The sequence below is a fragment of the Drosophila suzukii genome, chromosome 3, assembly GCF_043229965.1.
Source record: "Drosophila suzukii chromosome 3, CBGP_Dsuzu_IsoJpt1.0, whole genome shotgun sequence".
NCBI classification, from domain to species: domain Eukaryota; kingdom Metazoa; phylum Arthropoda; class Insecta; order Diptera; family Drosophilidae; genus Drosophila; species Drosophila suzukii.
In genome coordinates, this window is record NC_092082.1 from 72,984,348 (window position 1) to 73,001,444 (window position 17,097).

Here is a 17,097-nt window from a genome sequence, read left to right on the forward strand (position 1 = left end):
TCATATGTCTATCACACATGTCCTTATAATTACAAAAACTTTTTCTCTTTCTTGCTTATGTTTTGTGCTCGCCATCATCAACTGTTTGTCCCAAAAAAACGAAACACAATATCACACTCCCAAAAACCACTGCCACCCATAACGCAAATATATCACCCGATCCACAATCCCGAAAACCACATCAATCAGTCGCAACAACTCCGTCACGCAAGCGGATTACACCAAGCTGCCGAAGACGGCGCCACATGGAGTGGTTCCACCTCCGAATGTGCCCAATGGTCAGAACCAGATGAATGGCAGCGGAACTCCGAGCAGCAATGGCAGTGGTCCATTTAAGCCGGTGCCACCGCCGAAACCCAAGAACTATAGGCCACCGGTGCAAAGTGGTGGCAGCAGTGGAAGCGGTGGCACCACTCCCTGGGAGAATGGGGTAAGTTTAATCTTTAGGTGATAACTTTTTTTGGAACCTCTAACTCATTTGGTAAATCTTCTTTTAAGGACTCCGGTTCGCCACGTTCCCCCAACGGCTTCTATTATCCACCAACGCCCTCGCATCATCATTACGGTCCGCAGGCTACTCCGGGTTCACCCAGCAATGGACACATGCAACCACCGCCATCGCAGCAGCAGCAACCCACTTATGGAGGAAGTAATGGCAACTACGGACAGGCTCCACCACCTCAACCATATCCGCAGGCCAATGGCTACAATGGCAACAGTCACCACTACAACGGGGGCAGTGGCACAGGACCCTATATAGCACCACATCGCGGCATGCCACCGCCAATAGGTGAGTTATATCATCATAAGTGTTTGTTTGAAATAAGATCTCGACATCACTTGTTAGAAGAAGTCAAGTCCTATTACATACTTTAATAAGTTGCTTTTCTAACGTCCGATTTCTCAATGTCAGGTTAACTTTTGCCATTGAGTTAAATTGCTGTTTTGGAAAAATGTAATCTCTGAATAACATGTTACATCTCAGATATATAACGTGTGAATACCAACATTGTAATGATATTTCGTTCATAACCTAAACCTCACATTGAGAAAACGAATTTGTATTTTCGAACGATATAACTCTTTGTTAAGTTCCTAGCAGATAATCAACTACGGCCTTAACCTGACATTGAGAAATCTACCCCAAAACTAACTTTAAATTTCATTAAAAATATTCCCTAAATTCTAGAGCTTTCTTTAATAATACCTACCCTATATAATTACCCCTAGGAAACCTACCGCCTCATACCCCTGAGCGCCATGCCCTGGATTTGGCTGGAAGTCGGGAGCAGCGTGGTTCGGCCTTTGAACTTTATCGTAAACCGCAAATCGGAGCTGCCGCCGGGCACCATCACAACATGAGGTGAGTCCATCTCGGATACCTGTAGCCCCTGAATTTTCCATCCCCCTGATAAATCCATTGCTCCTCCAGGAGTATACATATCTTCCTTCCCAAACGAAACAAAAAAAATAATAAAACACACACACGATAAACATACAGAAATCTCTTTGATCCCCCTCAATTTTCAACATTTGTGTTAACGAAAAATGTTTTATATTCTTGTTAAATGCCATTTTTGTACTTTACAATACTCTATCAAAAACATCCAGTCAATCAGTCAGCCAAAACAATCAGTCAATCAATCAATCATTATGCCAATCTATTCATAATTTCATACGGTTGCTGGTCATTACAAATTATTCGATGCAAAAATTTCACGAAAAACGCACAACAATGAAAACAGATCGCATATATTACATAATTCAAGTAATTATTGTATTTTGCAATAACCAAAATTATTAACCAAACCATAAATTAAAGCTTAACAAAATTTGTAAAATGTTGAGCGCATCACGCACATAAAAAATGAAAACGAAAATAAAACATTTTTCGGGTTAACTTCTACTTGCCATTTTTTACTATACAGTACAGAGTCGTATCCACATTTCTCTATTCTTAAACTCAAACTCGTACTACTACTTATTATGATCATGCTTTTAGCTGATTGTTCTTAAACAACTACTCTTAATAGATTTCTCGGGTATTTGAAAGTTCATCTTGAATCTAACTACGGTTTTGGGTAAATTCAACTTTTTTAATTAAAAAATAATAACTAACAACAAACTACCTTAAACTAAAGTGTAAACAACTGGTAAATGGTATTTATTTTTCTCTACAGTTTTGGTTAATTTGCAAAGTATTTAATTTTAATATAAGGATATATTATACATATGCGCTTCTTGTGTGTCTTTGGCGAAAGTTTTGCAGGAATAAAATGCCAAGTTAGTCAGGGTTGTTCAATGTTTTACCTTCAACTTTCAAATGATAAAAACGGAAGGAATCTTTAAATTTTTTAGCCTGGTTTTTTAAGCTTTGGCGCAACATTTTCTTGAAACAAATTGTTTCCGAATGTACAATTTTGATGTCACAGAAATGCTTGAATATGATAAATTCCCCAAAAAGATATATAAGCTTTTTGGGTAAATTATTCTTAAAAAAAAAGGAAATATATTTTCGCATACTGTGCCACTTGGAAAAAACAAGTATTCGGTCTCGAACTTTTTGAATATATAAAGTAAGGATCGGAGTATTTGTACACCACACCAAATCCCCTTGATCGAACCCATTGAAAACCCCTTGCTAATTACACACAAAACTTCCGAATCATGCAATGAACCTTTAGCGAGATGGAGCCGTACGATGAGCGTTACGATGATTACTATAACATGCCACCACCTGCCGCCCATCCATCCCAAGGGCATCACATGCAGAGATCCCGCTCAGCGCCACGTTATCCACACGAGCGGCCGCCACAGGCCCAGGATCCCAATTACTATGGGCACTATGGAACCTCTAGAGGTCATAGTCAGCCACGTCAGCAGTATCCCCAACATCACCAGCAGCAGCAGCCGCAACAACAGCAGTATTATGATGATCATGGCATGGAGATTGCTCCACCGCCACTGCCACCGCACAAGAAGAAGAAATCGGTGCTGAAGAGCCCACTGGTGGCCCTCAAGAATGCCCTGCTCAAGAGCACCAGGCCTCTGAGGAGGATGAACAGCATGGTGGAGCCGGAACGGAAGCCCAAGGGTCTGCGACGCCAGCAATCGATGTTGGAGAGGGGTGTGCAGAGACCCTACTATCCGGATGAGTACCCCACCTATCCGGCTGGTGGCTACGAGGGTTCCCATGGCGGTCAAGGCATGGCGCCACCCCATCCGCAGGATCCCTACTATCAAAGAGGTGGTCACTATCCGATGCAACAGCAGGAAATGATGAATAGTACCTACCAGAATCTAGAGAGTGAAGATATCTATGGGAATATTGGGAACACAGTTCCTCGAATGCCACATCACCAGGAAAATGGTTACGGATATGACCAATATGATCTCTATGCGAATCGCGCCTGCATCGATCTCGAGAGAAGGCAAGCTGAGGCAGCTGCGGCTTCTGGTAGCCGGAATGGCAGAAGGATCGTTAGGCGTCACAGCACCACGACAGCGGATCGAGGAGGAAATCCAGGACCCGCGAGGAGACCAATGATCAGTCCTGGCTACGAACAAGATCCTCAGGAGGTCTATCAGACCCGCAACGGAGCCTACATGCTGCCCGATCAGCGAAGGGCGCCCAATTCCGAGGTGATGACCCGCCGGAGATTCTATCCAGGAGCGGCCAATGAGCAAGCCGAGGAAGAACCCCTCTACCAATCCCGTCGTGAAATGCAGCGGGAAATGCAGCGGAATCATCTGTACCAGTCGAAACGCGAGATGCAGGAGAGGATTAGCCAGGGCAAGAGGGATATGGAGCGGGAGTTTAGCCCCCAGAGCAGCAGCAGCCAGTCGGAGGCCTCAAATCCGGAGGCAATATACCAGAGTCGCCGGGAAGCTAAAGCCCAGCTAAGGGATCAGATCTATCAGACCAGACGGGAAGCCCTGGACAGCATGGCTGAACCGATCTATGTGTCCAAAAGGGATATGGGCAGACCGGCGCCCATTTACGAGTCCCGGGAGGAGAGTATCCTCCAGTCCAGAGAGAATGAGACAGATGAAAAGAAGGAAGGCAAAACAGAGCAGATCCAAGTGGAGATCAATGCTCAGCCAGAGGAACAGGTCGAAGATTCGACCCTAAGCCGATCGGATCTGCAGAAGTCTTCGGATACGGTGATAGAGAATCCGGCGAGGGCTCCTCTGGTTCAGGACGAGGTAGATGACGAGGAGGAGGATGAGGCTCAAGAGGATCAGGCTGAGAGCTCTGCGGAACAGACAGAGCATCCAACGGCTATTGAGAATAACCAGCACAATGAAGGAATGCTGGCCAGTGAAACACAAAATGAGTCTGATGATGTCTTTGAGGCAGCGGATCAGGTTCCTCCTCTGGCACCTCCGCCGGCTCCTGTCCAACCTCCGACCCCTCGATCCGGCAGAGCTCCTTTCCACATCTCGAATATCCTTAAGCGAACAGCTCCACCACCAAGTTCCCCCATCGGCGACAGCTGCACTTCCATCGAAACCCAGTACACATCCCAAGCCAGCTTGCCAGTGGGTCCACCCAATGCCACCAGTACTCCGTTCAGCAGTAGCATGTCCCTGCCCATCGCCGGACCAGTGAATAACGCTCCTCCGGCCAACGGAGGTCCCTTTCCTACCCTGCCCCGTGAGCCCAGTACCTCCCGCGGATTCTTCGACTCCAACGGAGGCACTCTGGCGGATAAGCTGTGGCACGTCTCCCTGCAAATCCCGCCCGGAGCCATTCCGGCTGGAGTGCGTCAGGAGATCTACTTCACCGTGAGCGATCCCCGGATGGGACAAGCCGTCGGCGGTCCTCCGCTGGACATGGAAAATGGTTGGTCCCCCTAAGCAAACACACACACACTCTACTCCGTATTGTATCCATCCACCAAAAACCACCGCCACTACCACAAACCTCTTTAAAAAAACACGTGTCCACTGTCTTTGACTTTGTTTTTTTGTTACAGCATTATTTAGTTTTTCTGTTTTTAATATCTATGTTTATCGTTTTTAAGCTTTTCTTAATGGTGGCTGGTGATTTGCCTTAGTTTAACCATTAGTTGTAGTTTTATGCCTGTGATACTAACATGTAGTTGTGGCTTTTTGCATGTAATCTCGTATACATTTTTATTAAAACCATTAATTTTGAACACTTTCCAGCATTTAATATTATTTAAAGACCCATGAACACTTGTTTTATGTTTACTATTTCTAAATTTTCCTAAAGCCTTATTTACAAAATCCTATATATAGTCTCTTTAAAAACTAGCACGAATATTTCATGTTTCCCAATGAATGAACTATATGCCTGTGCCCACTTACACTTCCTATAACACTCTTTAAAAAACACAACCCTAATTGCATTTACATAAAAAATATAATCCATATCAACGACTAATAATCGTACTATTTGCCCTCGTAGGTGAGACAATGCTGTCACCGCTGGTGATGTGTGGGCCGCAGGGCCTTGAGTTCCTGGTACCGGTTACACTCAACATTCCGCACTGCGCCGGACGAACTGCATCACTGGGACTGGCCCTCAAGGCGACCGACAGCGAGAAGAACCTGCACACCGAGTGGGACAACATCGATCTGCCCAGCAATGCCGCCGCCCACACAGTGTCCGTCAAGGTGGATCACTTCTAATCATTAAGATTCACAGCACTTCATAAGCACTCATCCCCCAACTTGAACGATATACGCAATTGTAAATAGATCCATAATACCATAATATATAAAATGGGTACCATTAAGGCCGCAATTCCAGGGCAAGCGAAATGAGCTCAGCAAAGAGGTAGAGATAGGCATTGCTTATAATATATTTAATTTAATTCAATATTGTCTGTTAATTGTGCCTTTGAGTGATCGTTTGGCTCTGCCTTTGAACTATAATATCGAGCTAGAAATTAATCAATCGAATGCAAAGGATATTTGTATAAAGCGACTAGATTTTAGTTTCATAAACAAATTATTTTGTATATTTTAAATCAACCAATTACTATGTATTTTATATATTTACATAATTTTAATGCATTTTAAATGATATAACTATTTGACGTTTTATTAGATATTCGCATATTGTTTCGACCCTCGATCCATTTCAATTGCATTCAAATTGTTAATTGCGTGCAAGTATTGCATGCATCAGTTATTATATATACCATAAACATTTATAAATCGTAGCGATATCCTTAGAGCCTATACACGCGCCTGTATAACCAGAAAGAAAATCATACTATACAAATATTTATACGCATTTTTGTATTAAAGATTATACACACGTGGAAAGTTTGGGAATAAATAAAAGAGCAACAATAATAATAACAATGTGAAATCATTTATTGGAATTATAAAGGTAGCGTATTGGAAGTTCTTATTTCCAAGTTGTAAAATCATATATCTTGAGATAACATAGCACTGTATTTAATAAGGTTCTCATTAACTTATTGCTTTTCAAAATTCATTTTATTTTCAGGTTTTTATATTATAAATATAATATTTCATATTCATATGTACATATTCTTAAACCTAATTATTTCCCTTTAAATTCTGTCATTATTTTGCCGCCATATTTGTCTTGCATTAAATCTAAATTATTATTATACCCTTCTAAATAATGGTTTGACATATCAAAGCGTTGTGGATTTTCTTCCATCAGTTTGCACAAATCTTTTCCTATTGAAGCAACAAACAAGTTATTATTTAAGTAGATTAGTTTTAATGAAGGACATTTAACAGAAAGAAAATTATAATAATGTTCATACATAAACCATTTCGACATTTCTAAAACGGTGACTCCAATATACAATGGTTTATCGTAGGTAATTTTAGTCTTTGCTGACATGATTGCAGCCAAATTATTGGGAAATATCTCAACGCCACGAAAATTATCTCTAGCAACTCGTTGTCTAAATCCCGGAGAATTCCGTCCTGACCGATAATGTGTCAATAGTACAATATCACAATGTTTTTCTACATTTTCTAATGACCTACCAACGACAAAACTATTCATCGACTCAAAAAACTGCCTTTCAAACTCATTTTCAGACAATTTTATTTGCGATCTATTGAAATCAACATATGTTTTTAACCAACTGGATTGATTAAAAGATAATACTCTGTGTATCTTCGTTATGACCAGTCCGTTCTGTAAGCATAATTGCAGGTGTTTCAAATGAATTATATAATTTTTCTTGTCACTGAAATCAGCTAACAGTATTTTATGATGTCCACCAGAAAGAGTTTGATTTTGAGGGCAGAAAGGCATGTCATTATGACTCCTATGAAGATGATTTGGATACTCGAGGTCCACTTCTAATATGTAACCCACATCTGCATCTGAAGATATTTTTTTGACATCAAACTTTTTAATTTCTTTTTCATTTAAAAATGAAAAGTTAGAATATGGTAGTGGCTGGCTCATTGCCCAATCACCTAAATTGTTTGCCTCTATGCTGGCTAAATAAGTAATGGGCTTTCTGGGATCGAAACTATTTAATAAATCATTATTTGCTGTGGCAGTCTCTTGGTTGCATTGAACAAGTCCCCCTTTTACTGCGCTTTTTAGAAAAGAAAGCATTTCGGGATCACTAATTAAGTCCAAAACTATATTTGTAACTTTTAGCATCGCATCCCATGACATTGATGGAGCTGTAGAATAATTAAGTGGGTCTAGGTTATATACTTTTAGACAAATCCTTCTAAAGTACTCGAATACGTCTGCCAAAATAATGGCATCTCTTTCCAAATATATTTTTAAGTATTCTCCAATACTATGGCAATTAAAAGTATCCCATACCTGACGAGCAGTTATATAATCTTGAAGACTAAATGAATTGTTTTGGAAATAGAGAAAAATATCCTTTTCAGGTAGTTGTGGTTCTTTAAGTTGATCCATACTTTCTAAGTAGTTTTTGGGGAATGCCCTTTTTTGACACATTGGCTCAAATAGCACATCTTGATATTTATTCCCAAGATTCCTTAATTTTTTCTTGTCCAAATAACTGAAAAGTGTTTCTATATTGTAATGCAAAAAGTTATTTGAGTCTAAAAATTTAATTTGGAACCGATCACATCCATTGATCACATAATTTAGAATAAACATTGAGTACAACTCTTGATTGCTAGGGATGGGCTTCACATCTTTTCCCAATTCACTAAACAATAAGCTAATATCAAATCTCGTTAAATGATTGAAAACTACTGGGAAAAAAGGATGTAAAAGCTTAAACTTGGTTTTGCAGGCCTCATGGACAGGCCCCAAATATACTCCCGAAAACTGGTGAAAAAACTTATCCAAGTCGTCTGCGCCGACATCTTCGTTGCAGACACTGCATAATCCAGACTTCTGCGTATATTCGTCAAAGGTGTCATTTTTTGTCTCTGGGAATTTCCAGTACTTGTAATAAAGACCACGCAATTTATCCTTTAGTGTTTCGCAGAACTTTTTTATGCAATCGGAACCTGTAAAAATACGATTACTAAACATTTTTATTTTTACCTATCTGTTAATACTTACCATCAAACGTAAAAATTTCATTTAAATGAGGGTTATAATAGTGAACAATATAAAATGAGGCAGCCCATGCTGCCGAGGATACAGGTTCCAAGGAAGACTCTATATCCGCATAGACCACAATTGGCGGAGATATGCTTTTTGGGCGCGATCTGAAATAGAGTTTGGTTTTTGGCATGGGGTGGATAGCCGCAGGTTCGTTTCCACAATCATGAAGTTTATTGCTTTTCTTAGGATAAAATTGCAAACATTTTTCACAAAAATTTTCAGACATTTTTGCTTTTGAAAATTGAGAATAGCATAATTTGCACATGTTTGTAATGTATGCGTAATGCATAGTTTCATTACTGGCATTATTTAATGCCAGCAAATTTAAATGACGAGATCTAACTTCCTTCGTTCTAATTGTTGGTCCCACGACGTTCTTTCCATCATCATCAACTTCATAAACATTAACGCTGAAGTCCGTGTTATTTCTTTCGAATTGTTTGATGCCTTCTATGCTAATAGGAAACTCTATATCAGAAAAGTCTAGTTTAACCCCATCGTAATAAATTACGTCTTGGGAAATATCCAAAACCTTATAATGTGAAGGAAATGTTAAACATTCTCGCTTATGTTTTTTTGTCGAATCCTTTTCAAAAGTGGTATTTTGAAATTGTAGAAATCCAAGATATGCCAGAATACTCCATTTGAAACAGAAATTATCATTATTCCTTACGTTAATAATGGCATTTCGACTTTTTATCTTTGGAGGAGCAGGTATGAGCCCAGCTGCAGGTGTATGTTCCAATTTTATTGCTGTGATCTCAAAACAATTAAAACCTTTTATTGACAAATCCTGAAAGGCCCTGGAATGTTGGAACTCAATGGTTGAAGATACTGAGTAATTCAGAGCATCGGAAAATTGTTCGGCGAGAGAACGAGTTTCGTATGCCGCCTTATATGATGTAGCAAAATGCTTTATTGATTCCAATTTTTTACCCACTTCAGATTCATCATTATATAGCCCATATACCTTTAAAGTGAATTTAATGCTTCTGTATTCGCTCAGACAGTAGAGCAAGATTTTAAGAATATCATCATGGCACTGATCTATCAACTCGTGAAGGTCAAGTTTACTTTCCTTGGGGTAAATTCGATATGATTTTACGGGAAAATGTGACTCCATTGAAATGGGTAAAATATGTGCATTGTGTTCTATATCCTTAAGAACAGCAACTCTGTGTTTTTCTGATGTTATATGCCGCATTTCCATTTTTGAATTATAGATTTCATTGCAATCGCAGCACTTTATCTTCCAGTCATCCAAACTACTCGATATTTTAATTTTTTTTTCCTTGACTAACAGACGATTGTTCTGCCATTTTAATGAACGTTTTGTTGATTTTGAAGAAGAATTTCTCATAATAATTTCAAAAGCATTGTTATGCCCTACACAACTTTCGTAATGAGTTTCGAATTCCACGAAGGGAATGTTACTGAAGCACAAATCACAGGTTATTATGGCTTCCATTTTGCATTTAAATGGGATTGGTTTAATTTCGTTTATTCACTGCCGCCGATTCGAGAAGACTGAGATCCTTTTTTAAACCGTTCCCATATTTATACATACCTAGGTAACTGAAATACTCTTTCTCCTAATGAGGTACTCATAAAATAATCAGCATATGTTGATTTCGGTCCGAGCAGGTCATTCTGGTCATTTTTAAATACCTAAGTAAACATGGGTGTGCAATGTGTGCATAAGTGCGGAATATAACACCAAAAAACTGATAAAAAAGGGATACAGTATACAGGAGGTGGGAGATGCATACTGAAATTTGACAAAGACCACTATTCAAAGTGCCTATTATTATATATACACTCAATATATTTTGTATACGTACGTAAAAAACTTGCACAGAATATATGTATTTGCTTTAAGTGCACTGCTTCGCAACAAAAGCTAACAAAGACTCGCAAAGCACTTTAAATCTTACAGATTACATCGAGTTTACGCTTCTAGAGATTTGATTATTTAAAATATAATTACAAAACTAAGCAAAAGAAACAATTAAACAGTCTGATAGTCTGTTGAGGTCAAATTCCTACGTGGCAGGCGTGGCTTTTGCTTCGGGCACTGCTGTTGTTGGAGCTGCATTGGGTATTCCCGCCGAGGCGGAGGTCATAGAGGTGGTGAGGAGTATCTCCTGATCGGGAATGACGGATACGGCCTCCTTCACATATCCGTAGATGTGCTTGCGCGTATCGTTGACAACATCGCGCACCATCAGCTTGAAAAAGTTGGTATGCAGCGGCGTTTCCGCATAACGTTCGTACTGATCCAGGGAGTCTTGCAGTTTTAGGGTGAGGTCGTAGTTCTTGCGCACCACATCGAGTATTTGCTCCTCCGTGGGCGTAGAGAGGCCCTGCTCTGCCAGCCATTCCTTGATCTTGTTCTGGAAGTGCTTCACGATGGCCAGGATGTTGACCAAGGCGTTCAATAGTTTGATTACATCGTCTTTGTATTCGCACTCTCCCATCGTTGTATAACGAAGAACTGAAGTTAAAATTATTATTTTTGATTTTTATAAAAAAATATTTTAGGACCTTGAATACTTACCCATTGCATGTATTTCCGTAAAGACCTTCTCCTCGCGGTTCAGTTCATAGTACAGCTCATCATAGCTATTTGTGGTGGCCAGGAAAGTGTCGCCGTACGTGATAAACAAATTAAATATGTTCACTACCTGCAGCGACAAATGGAATATGTTGCACTTCTTGACCAGCGTCTGTTCCTGGTTGACCAGGAACCGCAGAAGGCCAATCAGCGCCGACCAGAGTTCCTTCCACGGATAATTTAGCCTCACTCGGCATCTCTTCTGGTAGCACAAGATCCGATGGATAACACCAATGCAAAGCAAATACAATTCCATGGGAAACTTCTTCATCAAGTGGGAAACAATAAACTCCACCAGCAGATCCAGTAGAGTGGCAGCCAGGGGCTGGGATTTGCCCACCCGATCCACATTCAGCTTGCGATGACGCATCTGCGCCCGATGCAGCATAACCTTGAACGTCAGATTGCTGTCGTGCATCATCGAGTTGGCGTACTGATCCTCCGAAATGCAGGTGAGGATGAGGAAGCACAGCTTCAGATTAGCAATACTCGACTCGTTCTTGTTGTCCTGCATCACGATGGAGCAGTATTGAAAGACAGCCACCAGCAGATTGGTGGGATACTGGGTAATGTCGATGATGGGTGCGTTAGATAAATCCGGCACGGGTTGGGCCAGACTCAGAGTGTTACTGGGCGAGGGCGGGGCACTAGACTCCGCCTGCGTGTGGGCCAGAGTTGTGATAAAGTTCCTATTTAAGTGAACTGCCTCGTAGAGGGCTAGTAGAAGGCCATTATTGGCCTTGATCTGTTGCACCCGTTCGCATCCTTCATCCGACACAAACATGTTGCCCACAATATTCGACAGCGATGAGAACCAGGAGGAGGATTGCACATTGTTTAGGCTTTGGATGTACTGGCGACAGAAGTCAATCAAAGACTGTGATATCATTTGGCCGTAGCTGGAATTAAGATAAAGTTTCGTTACTGTCGAAGAAAGATATGGGAGCGCGTGGCAAGATATCTATTATCTATTTAATGACGTCAGCCAGCAGCTGCTGGTACATAAGTAAACATGGTTTGAATCACCAAGGGTAAAAATGTTGGTTTTCTTGAAGTTTTTAATATTCGTACGCCACCAAAAAATTTACCAGATCTACTCACCCATTCAGGGCCAGCTCATCGGCGAGTATGGAGAGTTGCACCACGTAGGGATTGGTGGCCTCGTGCTTCCTATAGTTGACCAGGATTGTGAGCAGGATGACGATATCGTGCCCATGCTGGGTGCGGAACGTAGGATCGCTTAGTAGTCGGACGAAGGCGTCGAACATGCTGTGCATCATCAGGTGCTCGAAGAGGGCATTCTGGTTGACATTGTCCGTGCCCGTGACCAGGACCTGGAGCAGTTTGAGGCACATGAAACGGGCGTTCTCTGGCACATCGCCCAGTAGGATGCGATTGCAGTACTGCATCAGCAGTTTCAGCCACTCGTCCATCTTCTCATGGCCAAAGATCTCGTTGAGGATATTGCAAGTGGGATCTGCGTTAGACTTTTTGAAGATTCCATAGAACAAAGAGCACAGCGTTTGCAGACTGTTGCACAGGCGCTTGGGATGATCTTCTGGGGGAATCAAAGAATATAGATGACTTCCGGTCTATAGATAAAGGTCTAACTGGTCTACCCGTGTCCAGCATTTCGATGCACCTCTGGAAGAGGGTGTTCAGATTGGGTTTGACCAGCTGCAGCTGCTCGTTGTTAAGTTTTCCGATCTCATTCTCCAGTGCTTCGAAGTTGGGCTGCAGCAGGAAGAACTCGTTCCAGAACTCGGGACTCTCGCTGCTGGGATCCTCGCCCCGGCACAGCAGTTCGTAGATGTAGACCACCTGCAATGAAATCCGAATCCAATTAGCAATCCAAGTCACGAATCATCAAGGGCGGAGCTCGGAAAACCCCCGGGACAAACCTTCTCCTTGGGCCTCTTGGTGGAGCCGCTGCCACTTCGCTTGCGTGAGGTCATGACTGGATGTGGATTATATCGACCTACGGGATTCGTTTTAGAAACTCATAGTCTGCTGCAGTAAAAATATGGGAAGTTGGCAGAAATAGTGGGCAATATTTAACTTGGTGATTAGGGTGCGACCGTAGGTGTGGGCCGACGAAATACCAACCAAACGGCCCTACTTCACTGCGGCATTGCCAACGCAAAGTGTGATGCAAAATCAATTTCATACGTTACGTCTTTACTATAACTTTTGTTTTACTTTGAGTTCTTAATAATGAACTAATTTAAATATGTTTGTTTGGCAAGAATAACATTTAATATTAGTTTTATATTAGTAAACAATAAATAAATAATCGATTACCTATCGATACCATATTTGTTGGCTTTCCACTACAACCCGAGAACGGTCACACTGTCCAACAGCTGATTTTAACACGCAGTTGCTTGTGTTTTTCCGTTCTCTTCGAATTTCACAACAATTGGTCTATTCATTGATTTATTTAAGTGACAACCACTAGTTCAGCCTAAAATGTCTCTGGTTCGAAATTCCTCCCGGCTGCTACAATCGACGTTGAAGCGTGTGCAGAGTGTGCCGGTGGCATTATATCACGAAAATGTAAGTTTAGACACCCCCGAATTTGCAAATGCCGCCCGGATGGTTCTTTCGTAATATCTAGAAGCTGTATAATATAGATAAGAGCCGACTTTGTTGTCGTTTTGATAGACAGCGTTTCTAGCGGCACGCAAAGTGATAAGGACGATAATGGAATCCCAGTGACTAACCTACCTTTACACTTCTACCCACAGGTCGTTGAACACTACGAAAACCCGCGCAACGTGGGCTCGCTGGACAAGAAGGACGTCACTGTGGGCACCGGCCTGGTCGGAGCACCCGCCTGCGGCGATGTGATGAAACTACAGATCAAGGTGGACGAGAACGGCAAGATTGTGGATGCCAAGTTCAAGACCTTCGGCTGTGGATCGGCCATCGCCAGCAGTTCCCTGGCCACCGAGTGGGTGAAGGGAAAGTCCATTGACGAGGCCGGCAAGCTGAAGAACACAGACATCGCCAAGGAGCTGCGCCTGCCCCCCGTCAAGCTGCACTGCTCCATGCTGGCCGAAGATGCCATCAAAGCTGCCCTGGCCGACTACAAGGTCAAGCAGCAGAAGAAGGAGGCAATCTAGGGGGACAGAGTGGAATCTGTGAATGTAGTAGAGCGCATCTCTGAACAACTACTAAAAAAAACAGCTATAAGTAAATTACAATACAATACAGTACCATATACTATAAACATACTTGGCATTAGGTCGTAGTATGCGATTATTCGCTAGAGCTCTGTGAGTGGTGAGTCAATTAGTGTAAATACAGTGGAAAGCGGTTAAGATAAACTGTTAATGGTAATGTTTTTTTATTTTGGAATCATATACGAAGGTAATCTGATAGTTCATATAGATTTAAATGTATTTTCCAATAACAAGTTTTTCTCAACCAATTCCCACTGCTCTTGAACCACTCCAACTGATTAATACTCTGATTTTGATTGCAGATTGGCCGCGTGACTGCTGATAGGTGCATAGGAGTATAGGATACGACTTTCATTGATACTGACGGATAGCTGGAACTGATCTTGTATGAATGCATGTCCACGTGTGTATTTTAAAGGGGAATTCTATGTAATCCCATGAGCGAATTAAATTGTCTGTTCTGTTATGCAAAATATAATCTTGCTTCGAAAAAAAAAATAAAACATTCCCGTTGGAATAAAAAGTACATGAATATTTTATTGCACCGTTAGTGAAAGATGTTCAATAGTAAATACGAGTTGAGATGGGACTGCTACTGGTCCTTAGGATAGACGAACGCTCACTCCGCCGCCGCACTCGCCCTTGGACTTCTGCTCGAATGCTGTGAATGGATTAAATCGGATGAACATTCTATGTGGATACAATTAAGGATCTCTTACGGTCGTCGGCGTGCTGGCAGTTGTAGTTGGACATGACGCACGGGCTGCCAAAGGTAATAAGTCGCTCCTTGCTGCTGTTCTTGGCCTTGGCGCAAACGGGCTCGTAGACTTCACCGCAGTTTCGCTGGCAACTGTTGGTTGCCGGCTTCTTGGTGTCCTTGGCCGGAGTAGCCAGGACGAATGCCAGCAGGCACAGAGCTGAAAGAAGATGATAACGTTAATGTCGGAGGACTGCCATCATTTGTAACCACTTTGTACTACTTTCATTTTTTAACTTTATTTAATCTGCTCAAATTTTAATTTGAGAACTGCATACTTTGATTTATAAAAAAGTACTTCGAAAATGACATCACCATTTTTGTTTAAAACAAATCAATATTTGTAGTCCAAAATATAATTTGTTCTGTATGATTATTTATTGTGTTCCTTGTCTTAATTGAGATCTGAATAGCTTTGTATTTTTGTATGAAGCAGGATTGTTTCTGGATTAGTGATTGCTAAGTAGCTTATCTGTTTTTTCTCTCGATCCCTATTAAGGTTCTCCCTTTTTATTTTGTATACCAATACCAAACTATAAAGGGGTATTTACCTAGAAAAGCAAACAGAGCGAAACGCATTTTGAATAACAAACGATATTTCCACGAAATCACAAATAGAATAAAAACGGTTCGACTTTCGCAAAAACCGGCTTCGAATCGCGTTAGAAGTGAACTGAATTTTAGACTACGAGATTGATCACCTTATATACGAAGCCGGGCTCATGAACAATAGAAAACCAGCACAGATACAGCTACAGAATTTACCTATAGATGGACAGACAGACGACACATATATGATGGGAATCGTATCTCTCACCTCAACCCACACAATCGCGGATTGATGTGTATTAAAAACAGCCAAGTAAACATAAAGTGCACTTGTTTATATGAGTACCGAGCCAGCGGGATAACAATGGCGGGTCAACGAGATGATAATGATGATGCTGTGGCAGAACTGCCCCCGCTGGACAGCAATTTGGATAGATAATGGGTTTGATCAGGCTGGATCTGAGCTTGGGCGGGTTTTGAGTGACACGCGTCGCCGGTTGAAAGCGGTTCTCATTACTTTTATTTTATTTATCCACTTTGTGGGGCATCCCACGGTGACATCCTGAAAAATATATACTATACTGCCATTTGTCCCCTATCCACACTGTAATCGCAGAGAAACCAATTTTCGAATCTCACAAAAATATGGCGTATGGCTTCCATATTTACTGGCTTATATCAAAACATCCAAAAATGTATATAATTTTTAATTGGTCAATTTCACTTAAAAGATGTCCGAAATATTATATGGTCGTATTTTTTCTCAGTTCCAAAGATTGTGTAACAGTGATGCAACTGCAACCCAAGACAATAACATTTTAAGGGGGTTTAATTCAATTTGATCGTCAACCATTAAAATTAAGTTATTATACCCAAAAATGGGGAAGTTGACAAACTTTAATTAGCCCAATTCCGTGTTTGAATGACTCAATTTTAAATTGCAAACGTGCCTCCCTAAAGAACGTGATATGTCTGTGAATCAAATTTGTTTTCATTTCACATTATCTTAATGCCTTGTTTCTTATAATTACTTATTGTTCGACATTACTACAAATTACTTTTGAATAAATAAGCAGAGCGTTAATAAGATAATAGGCTCGCCGATTTTCACTATTATTTTGAGATAACTAAACGATTTCCGTACAGAAAACCTTCAATGGAATACATACTTTTTTGTTATTGTGTTCTATTATTCTCTAAAAAAACATTTCAGTTAGAAAAACCAAACCTTTTTTAAGAAACTTATCTATACATTCAATGTATATATATTTATAAATATCCGATTTAGAGCTAATGGGTTTCCAAAAGGTATAACAGCTGCCATTTTATTACTTTGTTTTTAATTTAGCGCGCTTTTCGGATTTTCAAAACAGCAGATGTGACAACTCTAGAGGTAACAGTCGATAGCAGGTAGTGG

At 41.0% G+C, this 17,097-nt stretch overlaps 4 protein-coding genes across 17 annotated transcripts in view; 2 read left to right on the top strand and 2 right to left on the bottom strand.

The window, feature by feature from the left end:
* pyd (zonula occludens-like protein polychaetoid) overlaps positions 1–6,339 on the top strand; it is a 92,043-nt gene extending 85,704 nt beyond the window's left edge. For 8 of the 12 annotated variants that reach the window (XM_065866340.2, XM_065866339.2, XM_065866341.2 and 5 more), the window contains 5 exons: positions 190–430; positions 499–790; positions 1,231–1,363; positions 2,685–4,846; positions 5,435–6,339. In XM_065866340.2, coding sequence (XP_065722412.2) covers positions 190–430; positions 499–790; positions 1,231–1,363; positions 2,685–4,846; positions 5,435–5,658 — 3,052 coding nt within the window. In that variant the 3' untranslated portion in view covers positions 5,659–6,339. Of the gene's footprint in view, positions 1–189; positions 431–498; positions 791–1,230; positions 1,368–1,611; positions 2,042–2,684; positions 4,847–5,434 lie in introns of those variants that run through there. The other 4 variants (XM_065866349.2, XM_065866353.2, XM_065866347.2 and 1 more) reach the window with 3 other exon arrangements.
* A 4,040-nt stretch (positions 6,340–10,379) lies between these two features.
* Positions 10,380–13,283, bottom strand: LOC108018556 (armadillo-like helical domain-containing protein 3). 2 transcript variants are annotated; one of them, XM_065866355.2, is made up of 5 exons: positions 13,091–13,283; positions 12,809–13,010; positions 12,291–12,744; positions 11,133–12,088; positions 10,380–11,069 (listed from the first exon to the last, which is right to left on the bottom strand). In XM_065866355.2, exons 1-5 carry the CDS (start codon positions 13,142–13,144, stop codon positions 10,618–10,620), a joined length of 2,118 nt encoding a protein of 705 aa, XP_065722427.2. In that variant the 5' UTR covers positions 13,145–13,283; the 3' UTR covers positions 10,380–10,617. The 2 variants fall into 2 exon arrangements, with proteins under 2 accessions (XP_065722427.2, XP_036673039.3); XM_036817144.3 differs by having other exon boundaries at positions 12,291–12,747; positions 13,091–13,282.
* Positions 13,284–13,523: 240 nt separating this feature from the next.
* IscU (Iron-sulfur cluster assembly enzyme) lies at positions 13,524–15,293 on the top strand. 2 transcript variants are annotated; one of them, XM_070995329.1, is made up of 3 exons: positions 13,524–13,745; positions 13,937–14,561; positions 14,677–15,293. In XM_070995329.1, the coding sequence occupies exons 1-2, from the start codon at positions 13,659–13,661 to the stop codon at positions 14,312–14,314; spliced, it is 465 nt and encodes a 154-aa protein (XP_070851430.1). In that variant the 5' UTR covers positions 13,524–13,658; the 3' UTR covers positions 14,315–14,561; positions 14,677–15,293. The 2 variants fall into 2 exon arrangements, with proteins under 2 accessions (XP_070851430.1, XP_016941589.1); XM_017086100.4 differs by having other exon boundaries at positions 13,525–13,745; positions 13,937–14,474.
* Positions 14,886–15,866, bottom strand: LOC108018548 (vasotab). Its single transcript, XM_017086101.4, has 3 exons — positions 15,683–15,866; positions 15,094–15,291; positions 14,886–15,035 (listed from the first exon to the last, which is right to left on the bottom strand). Exons 1-3 carry the CDS (start codon positions 15,708–15,710, stop codon positions 14,977–14,979), a joined length of 285 nt encoding a protein of 94 aa, XP_016941590.3. The 5' UTR covers positions 15,711–15,866; the 3' UTR covers positions 14,886–14,976.
* Between the last annotated feature and the right edge of the window lie 1,231 nt (positions 15,867–17,097).